At 47.2% G+C, this 9,932-nt stretch overlaps 1 protein-coding gene across 1 annotated transcript in view; it reads right to left on the reverse strand.

Moving 5' to 3' along the window:
• The window catches only part of ABCD1 (ATP binding cassette subfamily D member 1), a 21,687-nt gene that overhangs the window by 7,983 nt on the left and 3,772 nt on the right, over nt 1–9,932 (reverse strand). The window contains exons 2-4 of the mRNA XM_069108463.1: nt 6,813–6,993; nt 2,323–2,465; nt 2,065–2,239 (exon numbers count right to left, since the gene is read on the reverse strand). Coding sequence (XP_068964564.1) covers nt 2,065–2,239; nt 2,323–2,465; nt 6,813–6,993 — 499 coding nt within the window. The remainder of the gene's footprint in view (nt 1–2,064; nt 2,240–2,322; nt 2,466–6,812; nt 6,994–9,932) is intronic.

Here is a 9,932-nt window from a genome sequence, read left to right on the forward strand (position 1 = left end):
ACTCACACCTCACACACATGTGCTCACATACACCTCACACTCACTCATACACACACTCACACCTCACACACACGTGCTCACATACACCTTTCTCACACACATGCATACTCTAATATACCTCACACTCACACACATATGCACTCACATATACCTCACCTCATACACATACACTCACATATACCTCATATTCACACACATACACACACTCTCATGCCCCTCTGTGCCTCTCCTTCCCTGGGGTATCCTACCCTGTCTCCCTTCCATCTCTCTAAACCCTCTAACCCTCCTCCCATCCCTAAACATTCCTGCTTAGACACTTCGCTCCTACCACCCAGCCAAGTGGAGCCCTTTACCCATCACACAGACTGTATCTTAGATCATTTGCCACTGTCCTTAGAGTTCCCCAGAGGAAAGGGCAGGGCTGGAGCCTTGACTCTTGTTTGTACCAGCCTGGCCAATGCTTAGGCCAGAGGTGGAGAACCTGCAGCCTCGAGACTGCAAGTGGTCACATGTGGCTTTCTAGAGCCTTGGGTGTGGCCTTTCAACTGAGTCCAAGTTTTACAGAACAAATCCTTTTTGTTAAAGGGATTTGTTCTGTGAAGTTCAGGTTAGGTCAAAGGGCTGCACTTGAGGACCCAGAAGGCCAACACGTGGCCTCAAGGCCACAGGTTCCCCACCCCTGGAGTGTGATACAGGATCAATGCCTACACTGGAGGACAGACAGATGTTTTGCCTGGAGTTCTGTGTCCAAAACTTGTGTGGGGTAGACGGACTGGGTCTAGAGGCCAGCATAGGACTTGAACTTTGCCAGTTGGGGCAGAAGAAAGATCAGGTTAGAGACAATTCATGGGCACTCTCAGATGCGGTAGGGTACTGCAGTAGGGCTACAGAGAACACCACAAGCTTGCAGCCTCATGGGGGGCACAAAAAGTGGTCTGGGTTTCTCACATACAAAGCACATGCAAATCACATGCAAATGAGCACTTCAAAGCTCATAATCCATAGGGCAGCAACAGGCTATCAGCACAGGGCAGAGTATGTGAGTGTGTGCATGCACCCAGGTCCTATATAAACATCTGGGAGTGTGTGCAGTGGCTGGTCATGGGGCATCTACAGAGAGACAGGGATCCCAGAGGGCATCGGACCAACCAGCCACTGACAAGGGATTCCCTGACAAGAGATCATCCAGCAGACATTCGAAGACTTACCATAACTATCCATAAAGAGTGGGGGCAGTGGGCCTGCCTCAGTAATCACCTCGGCTAGGACTCTGAGCAAGTTACCTTTCTGAGGGCGTTAGACTAGATCAGGGCTCCTTAAACTTTTCCTACTCATATGCCCTTTTTGGTTTTGGCTGCATTCGTTGGTGCTATGTGGGCGTAAGGGCCCGTGCAGTGCAAAGTGTGCATGTTGTGTGTTCAGAACCAAGGCTGCAGTGAAGTTGCTCAATGCGACATGGACAAGTGCTGCCAGAAACACCTTGGGTGTGTTACACCTTTGATTTTGAATTAATATTTGGTTGTTGCGCCTTCAGAAACCTTTTACTGTTGCCAAATTTTTCCCAACCCCATAGTTTAAGAAGCGCTGCACCAGATGACCAATAACATCCATTTTCCCCTCTTATCCCTCCAATCCCAGTTACCCGGTGAGCCTGGGACATGTAGCAATAGCAGCTGTGAGGAACCGAATAAGGGTGCCAGATAAAGTACACTCCCCAGGAGTGCAGGGGGAGGAGGCCTCTGCACCCAACGGGCCACTTTGGAAAGGCTTCACCAAGGAGAGGAAGCTTGAGCTGGGCCCTGAAGGATGGAGGAGACCCAGAGGGACAGAGAGGAATTGAGAAGGGTAGGCAGGTCCATCCAGAGTAGAGCCAGAGAGAGATGAGTCTGGAGACATAGGACCAAACTGAGTTGTAGGGGCCATGACCTTAAAGAGTTAAGACTGTGTGACAGGGAACAGGGAACCCTGGGGTGACACAAGATAGGAACCATTCAAGAAAGACAACAGATGCTTGTTATGTCAATTCAGTGAATGAATGAAAGGGGGCAGAAAGTAGGTCCTTACCTTTGATTTTCAGGGGCCCCTCCATCCGCACCCCATGTCTCACAAGAGCTCCAGTTCTGGCCTTCGTTGGGGAGTCTTCTAGCTCCCCAGGTCTCTTGAAACTACCTCGCTGGACATCCTCAAACACTTGGAACATCTCGTACACTCGGGCAGTATAGCCAGCCAATTCTGCCACCTGGGGGACAGGAGGGGCAGGGAAAAGTCAGTCTGGCTTGGCACTCTGGCAGGAGGCCTGAAGCAAGCTGAGGGCAAAAGTACCTCTTTATAGGAAGACATAACTCGCTCGATAGCATCCGCAGCAGCCGTGAGCAGGTTACGGGCAATGGTGAAGGCCTCAGTGCGCTCACTCACCAGGTCTTCTTCTTTCATCTCCAAGGCTGCTTTCTTTACTGCCTCTGAGTCTACACAAGAGAGATGGGAGCAGGTGTAATGGGAATGCAAATTTGGAAGATCTTCCCTGCCCCTAGGCTAAAGTGAACCAGAAGCCTGGGGAGGGAGGCTTGTTTTTCAGTAGATACTTTTTGATTGGCTAGTGGGTCAATAAGGTTGTTATATTCTCTGAGCCAGGAGAAGGCTATATAAGCCCTGATGTGTAGCTTTGTTTTGGGACTCACTTTGAGAAGTGTTCTGTGATTTGATCTGAATTCTGGGAAGCCGTTGTTGAGAGTCCCCCGGCTTTGAAAAACCCAGATGTGGAAACCCAGATGTTGACTGGGTATGGATGTAATGGCTGGACAGTTTGGAAAGCTGTCTACTTGATCTGTTTCTGTCTTGATAATTCTGTCTGTGTATTTTGAAGTTCGGGGTGCTGACCTTTTTCCCCTGAACAAGATAAACGATATATGCCTGACTGATTAAAGTAAGCTTGTTAACCCATTTTGAGTTGCTTTCCTTTAACAAAGCAGATCCAAGAACCTGTGCTAGCAGCCACCCTGGGGACGCCAGGGTGCTTGCTGCTACAGCAGGATGGGGAGTTAGCTACAGGGCTTACCATTCCTCTGGCCTAGCCTTTTGGGAAACTCCAATCCTACCTTCAATCAATCTTTCAATAGTTCCTGCTTGCCTCCTGGACAATGTGCAAACTCCCTGGAACCTAGGCCTGACCTACCTTAGAGGTGCCCACCCCCTGTTCCAGCAAGCATGATTTTCTCATTGCCCCAAATGGCATATATGTCTTTTAAGGCCCAGCCCCAAATCGATGCCACCATGAAGCCTTCCCACCAGCCCAGGCCCCAGTGTCTTCTCCCTCCTTTGAACTCCCATGACACCATCTGAATCATTCATTTGACATTTAAATTCTGCTAACTTTTCATATGTGAGAGGCTTGTCTCCCTAGTTGGACTAGAAATATCTCTGCAGGGGCAGGGTCTGTGCTGGATACTTCTTTGTAGTCAGCCTGCCCTCTGTGGCATGGCCTTACCTTAGGCCTCAAAAATGGAAGCAGAGAGCAGTGGCAGACCCACTGGTCCTCCCTCGTTCTCTCCAGCTGGCTCTGGGCTGAACATGGGCAGTGGCTACAATGTGGCTCTTGGAGAATCCCAAGCCAGAGCCCAGTATTTGGAATACATTCATTTCCCAGCTATGGTGGGCCTGACTGTGTGCTCCTCAAGAACGGAGCCCATATTGTCTATTTCTCTTACAGTTCTGTGGAGCAGAGTACTGGGCTGGGCACACAGTGAGGGCTCCAAACAGACCTGTTTAATGACTGGCTGACAAGGAAGGCTTAGTGAAAGGAGTACGGAGCTACTCAGGAATTTTAGAGGCCCAGGTTCTAGTCCTGGCTCTGCTATTTGGTTTTCCCACCTGTAAAATGGGCATAATAATCTCTGCCCTACCTCTCTTACTAGGTTGTTATGAGCATCAGCTAAGACAATGGAAATGAAATGGCCTGGACAAAGCCAATGTTACGTTAAACAAAAGGTTCACTGACATGTCCAGTATGTAAAGAGGTGTGCCAAGGGCTGTGGCCTTCTCTGCGCCACAGCCCACAGTCCTTCTTTGGGGGGGGTCAGGTAGGAAAGCAGCCTTATGACCTGAAAGAGTCAGAGGGGCACAGGGAGTCTGGATGACTGAGGGCACTCTGTGCAGTCCCTTTGGCATGGGACTGAACCCAAAGGGTTAGTTAGCTAACCTCTGGAGGTGTCCTCCCTGGACCAAAGACTTCTGTGATCTTGGTCTGAGGGTGAAGTGATGATAAGATAGGTGTATTTTTGGCTAAGGAAAGACAGAGACCTGCCCTCACATCACATAAAGGGCCACGCGGGGGCAATGGAACCAGGCTACAGGAAGCAGCAGTCACTGGCTCTGTGATAGGCACAGTACTGAGAAGCTGAGTTTGAAATCATGGCTTCTGGGCACTGGAAGGGACCTCTGAGATCAGCTGGTTAAAACCCTTCATTTTCCAGATGAGGAAGTGAAAGCCTAGGAAACATAGACCGTGGAGGGGAGGGGAGAGGGATCACGGAAGAGCAAGGGGAAGAATTCATTACAAGAAGATATACTCCAAGTCTGCAGGGTCTGGAGTTAAATGGCAGCTGATGCCCATGGAAAGAACATTGGACTTGGGAGTCAGAAAACCTAAGCTTGGGTTCTAGCTTTGCCACTTGGCTGTGAAATCTTTAGCGAGATCCTTCTGAGCCTCATCTGTAAAGGAAGAGGGGTGAGCCGTTCAATCTCCAAGGAACCCTCTAGCTTTAACATGCTATGATTCTATGGTCCTCCAGGGAATGTACTGACAAGTAGGGAACAAGGACTCTGAAGAGGGAAAAGAATGAGCCACTGCCTACTGAAAAACAGTAGGATGGAGAACATTCCAAGGCACCATCCGCTGGGCAAAAGGGACAGCCACAAGCAGGTCTGACACATGTAGGAGCACAGCCTTCTGGGCTCAAGCAGGGCAGGGCAGAGAGGGTGCCTCATTAGGCACAATCAGGCCCTGGGTATATCCCTCCAGGTAAGGCCTCTTCAGGTTATCAGTGTGTAATCAGGAAGTCCCTCTTGAAGACTCTGGGCAATGAGCCATTTTATCAGGAGGAGCGAATCTGCCTCTTGAGCTAAGAGGCCTTGACTGCCTGTTTAAATCCTAGCTGTGGTCCTCACTGGATGCCAAGCACTAAATACCTTTTTTCATGACTCTGTGTCTTGTCTTCTGCACTAGAGAGTGAGTTTTATTTGTGTATCTCTCATAGAGCCTTGGATAGAACAGACAGCTTAATGTTTGCTGAATGAGTAGATAGTACTCAATAAATATTTCACAGTCATGAAATGTCAGATCTGGAAGAGAACTTAAAGAGCATCTAGTCTGACTCTCTCATTTTACACATGGGGAAACTGAGGCCAGAGAAGAGTAAAGATTTTAATACAGTAGTTATTATTCCCCCCCACCCCCAACATGTGCCAGCTCCCTACACATCCTGTAGATGATGGAAGTTGGAAAACAAGGCAAGTAGTGTTTGGATAATGGAACTTCCTTAGGGTCAAGTGATCAAAGGCTGGCTATATATAATGTGTGTGTGTGTGTGCCCCCTTCTCCCCAATAACGTTTGACATAGTTCTAGAAATGTTACCTATAATAACAAGAGAACAAAATCAAAGGGATATACATTAGCAAAGGAAACAAAACTATCCCTGTCTGCAGGTGACACAATGATATACTTAGAAAATCCCAGAGAATCAGCAAAGAAACTGAGACAAGTAATGGCTTCAACAGGGTAGCAAGGTGTAGAATAAATCTACAAAATCACCAGTACTTCTATACAATATTAACAAAACCCTCCAAAGAAATAAGAGAAATCCTGTAAAAAAAATAACTATAAAATGCATAAAATATTTAAGTTAACCTACCAAGACACACACAGGATTTATATAAATAAAGCTGCAAAGCATGATTGGCAGAAATAAAGGGAGACAAAGAATTGGAGAGACAGCTACTGCTCATGGTTAGACAATGACAATACAAGCTAAATTACTTCAGAGATAGTTTTTTTGAGCTAAACAAAATAACAGAACAAAAGCTCTAGAATGTCAAAGGAAATAAAGAGAAAAAGTTTGAATGAAGGGTGCATAGTATTAATAAACCTCAAACTATATCCCTTCCTGCTCAGAACACCTCGCTCTGGCAGGACAGGGGAGAAGACTAAGCGAGCACACGTGTGTGTGTGTGTGTGTGTGTGTGTGTGTGTATGCACACAGGTGCACTCATGCCTGACTATGTCTGTATGTCTGATGATGGGTCAAATGAAGCTTTTTATACACAATTCTGGCGATTGGCCTGGGGAAGGGTATAAACGTAAATCTGTGTCTTTTGAAATGAAAAGAAAGGGAAATTGGGGCTAGTGGAGAAGATATGTATACAAGGGCAGAGAAGGAGAGTGAAATGGAAAGGTCGGTCTATTTTTTTAGCCTGATTTAGTATAAAGAGTGAGGCCTGGACCGTAAAGGAGTCAAGAGAACTGGGCTCTGGTCCTGACCCAGCCATTAACTGGATGCAGGGCCTTAAGCCAGTGATCACAGAGATATGGAACAGACATGGTGCTTAGAGTTCACTTGGTTTTTACAAGTGAGCAACTCAGAGAAGTGGTTTGGCTCAGGTCACATGGGAAGCAGACAGGACAGCTGAGAGCTGAGCCAGACCCTGGCTGCACACCTCTTCCCAGTTCTTCTCTAGACTCAGTGGGTGCTATATCTAGAGCTAGGCCTGTTTGGGGGCTCCTGCTCCCAGATTCTCCTTCCCACAGGGGTGCTCTTACCTGACTCTGAGTAGCCAGTAGCAGTGATGATGGGCACTGCGACCATCACAAGACCGGAGGCACTCCACACGTATTTCATGAGAAACTGTTCCAGCATGACGTACCAGAGTCGCTCTAACAGAATGAGGTTAATCTGGGAGGCCAGGTCCTGGTAAGAGTGCTGCAGCAGGGCCAGCTCCACCTGGGTGAGAAAGAGGCTCAATGAGGCCTTGCCCACTCCCCCTGCCTTCAGGGACTAACTCCTGCCCTTGGCAAGCAGCCCAGGTAAATAGCAGGAGATGCAGTCAGTAAGGGATTCCCATAATCATGTGATGGGACAGAATCAAGACCAGGGACCCTTAACCTTCCTGGTATCCTGGACCATTTGTGCAGTCTAGCAAAGTGATGGGCCCCTTTTCAGAATTGTGTTTTTAATGCATAAAATACATAGGATTACAAAGGAAGCCAATTATATTAAAATATAGTTATTTTTTTTTTAAAGTTCATGGAACTCAGGTTAACAACCTCTGATCTAAATCAGTTTTCTCATTCTTAACAATGGAAAGGGGAAGGGAGAGAAATCCTTGACCATGGCGGCCACTAAGGGCCATTTACAAGTCAGATTTCAGAGTCAGAGCAAACATATGAAAGGCAGGCCTCACTGAATTTCTTGGCTCCTCAATACTTGTACCACTGAGACAGTCAATTATCAATTATTTCAATATATTAATAGAAAATACCCATGACACAGATAATCCAAAAGAAAAGATAGCGTGAAAGTCAGATCTAGTTGGCTTTGAAATGGTATATATACTGGGTGCTCCAAAAGTCTTAGTACAATTTTAAGCTATTAAAGCTTTAACTATAATGTATGTATGGGTATAAGTGTGAGAAGAAATAAGTGTGAGAAGAAATGTCATGAGTATACCTTTCAAATGTTTACTCTAAGAGTTAAAAAACTGGGAAAAGGGGCTTTGTGATATAGCAGAGATAGAGCAGAGAGAGCCCTGAACTGGGAGTCAGGAATCTGGGTTGTAGTCCTACCTTTACTGGCCTTGCACATAAATAGTTACATACAAATATGTGCATGTGTGCTCACACACGCACAAGCAACATGGGGCAAAAGTTACTACACAATTATATTTCTTTTCTGAACTCTTTTCCAACACAGTATACACAAGGGAGCTGTGTATACAAATTCAAAGTAAATCACACTGAACTCAGTGTCACATCAAGTAGCTGGTGCATACAAGAAGTAATGAGCCCAACTCTGAGGTGAGCCCCAGCTTGTAGGGCTCCTCAGTCACCAATATCTTCTCAGGAGCTGATTTCCCCCCATAGATCTATCAAGGACTGAGGCCACTGCTCAGGCAGCGGCCCCAGCTCAGTCTTCTGACTATAGTGAGGCACACCACCATGCCTGTTAGAGTCTCCTTACCACTGGGACCTGTTCTGGTGACCTGCCTTGGTCTCACCCTACTAAGCTGACCATTACCTTCTCCAATACTGCTCTGGTGTCAAGCCTCAGGCAGCCCTGCTCGCCAACCTCTTTGACTCATCTTTGAGTCCCTGGCTAGTGTCCACAGCATCTCATTTTTCTTTCACCTCCCACCCGACCTCCATTAGCAATCTTGGCAGCTGACCTTTACAGAGAACATGGTGGCAATCCACCGTGAGGCCCCTCAGCTGTCCTCCTCCAATCAGCTCTCTGTTCCTAGCCTTTCCTCTAATCTCAGTCTGGCTGGCCTCCTTAATTCTAGTCTCTTTCTGCTCCAACTCATCTTTCACACAGTGGGCAGAACGGCCTTTCTAATTTATGACCTTGATCTGAGAAGTAGCAAAACTGGAGTCAGGAGCCCTGCCTCCAGCTATGTCCTCAGGCAAACTGTCCTCTCTCTCCGAGCCTCAATTTCTTCCAATTTCAAGTCTCGGATAATTGCCTAAGCACCTTGGAGGCCACTTAGAGCTATTTTTTCAGTTTACAGATGAGGAAACTGAGGCCCAGGGAGGTTAAGGGACCTGCCCAAATCACACAGGTATTAAGGAGCAGACTCAGGATTCAAATCCAGTTCCTGTGACTCCAAATTCATTGTTCTTTTCATTCCATCATGCTGCTTCCCCCATCCCAGATCATACAGCCAAAATACATGTGGGGGGGGGGAGGCAGCAGCGGCTAGGTGGCGCAGTGTATAGAGCACTGGCCCTAGAGTCAGGAGAACCTGAGTTCAAATCCAGCCGCAGACACCTAACACAAAACTAGCTGTGTGACCTTGGGCAAGTCACTTAACCCCAACTGCCCTGCATTCCCCCCTCTAAAAAGCAAAAAGAAAAAAAATACATGTCAGAGGCAGAACTCAGGTCTCCCTCCCAGATCAGTCCTAGTAGCTAGAAGTTCTTAACCTTTTTTGTGTCATAATCTTCTTTGATACTCTGGTGAAACCTATGGACCCTTTCTCAAAATTATGTTTTTAAATGTATAAGATAAAATGGCTGGTGGTGGTTTTCATCTTTGTATCCCCAGTAGGACCTAGAGTAGGGACTTGGAAATGCTTATACTTATGGAATCGAACTCAGGCAAACCCAGTTGACCCAATAGCTGTGCTGTGGTCCTGTGGCAAAACCTTTGATAAAGCCAATAAGCCCTCCTCCCCTAATTATCTGAGCTATAAATCCAGATTGTCATAGATTGGGTTGTGTTTGCTGGGAGCAAGTTCTACCAGTAAAGAGATGAGTCTGCATTCTCTGAGCACCCTCCAATCCAGAGTCCTGCTGGGCATAAGGGGACTCTGCCCTGGTGGACAATTTGCCAAATAGCTCTCATTCAACACTGCCTTCCAGGGGCTCACTTTCCTGCGGGGAGCCCGGTGGGTAGGATCTGAAGCCCTCTGCCCTATAGCTCAAAATCTGAAGGGAGGACTAGGTGCCTGTCCTGGATGTTCTTCACTGTGGCTCCCTGCGACTTCACCAAAAGTGGATCTTTTAAATACCTAACTTAGGAGGGTTGCTAAGAAGCCTCCCCCTCCCCATCCCTCCTACCTGAATATACACTTCTCCCACAAGCCACGTGTCCCCGGCCAAACAAGCAGCAGGAGAAAGGCTTTCCCAAAGTACACAGCTCCATACAAAGGAATGTCAGAGAAA

The sequence above is a fragment of the Petaurus breviceps genome, unplaced genomic scaffold (genome assembly GCF_028583685.1).
Source record: "Petaurus breviceps papuanus isolate PSGF00001 unplaced genomic scaffold, PetGlider_PUasm1.0 90386, whole genome shotgun sequence".
NCBI classification, from domain to species: Eukaryota; Metazoa; Chordata; class Mammalia; order Diprotodontia; family Petauridae; genus Petaurus; species Petaurus breviceps.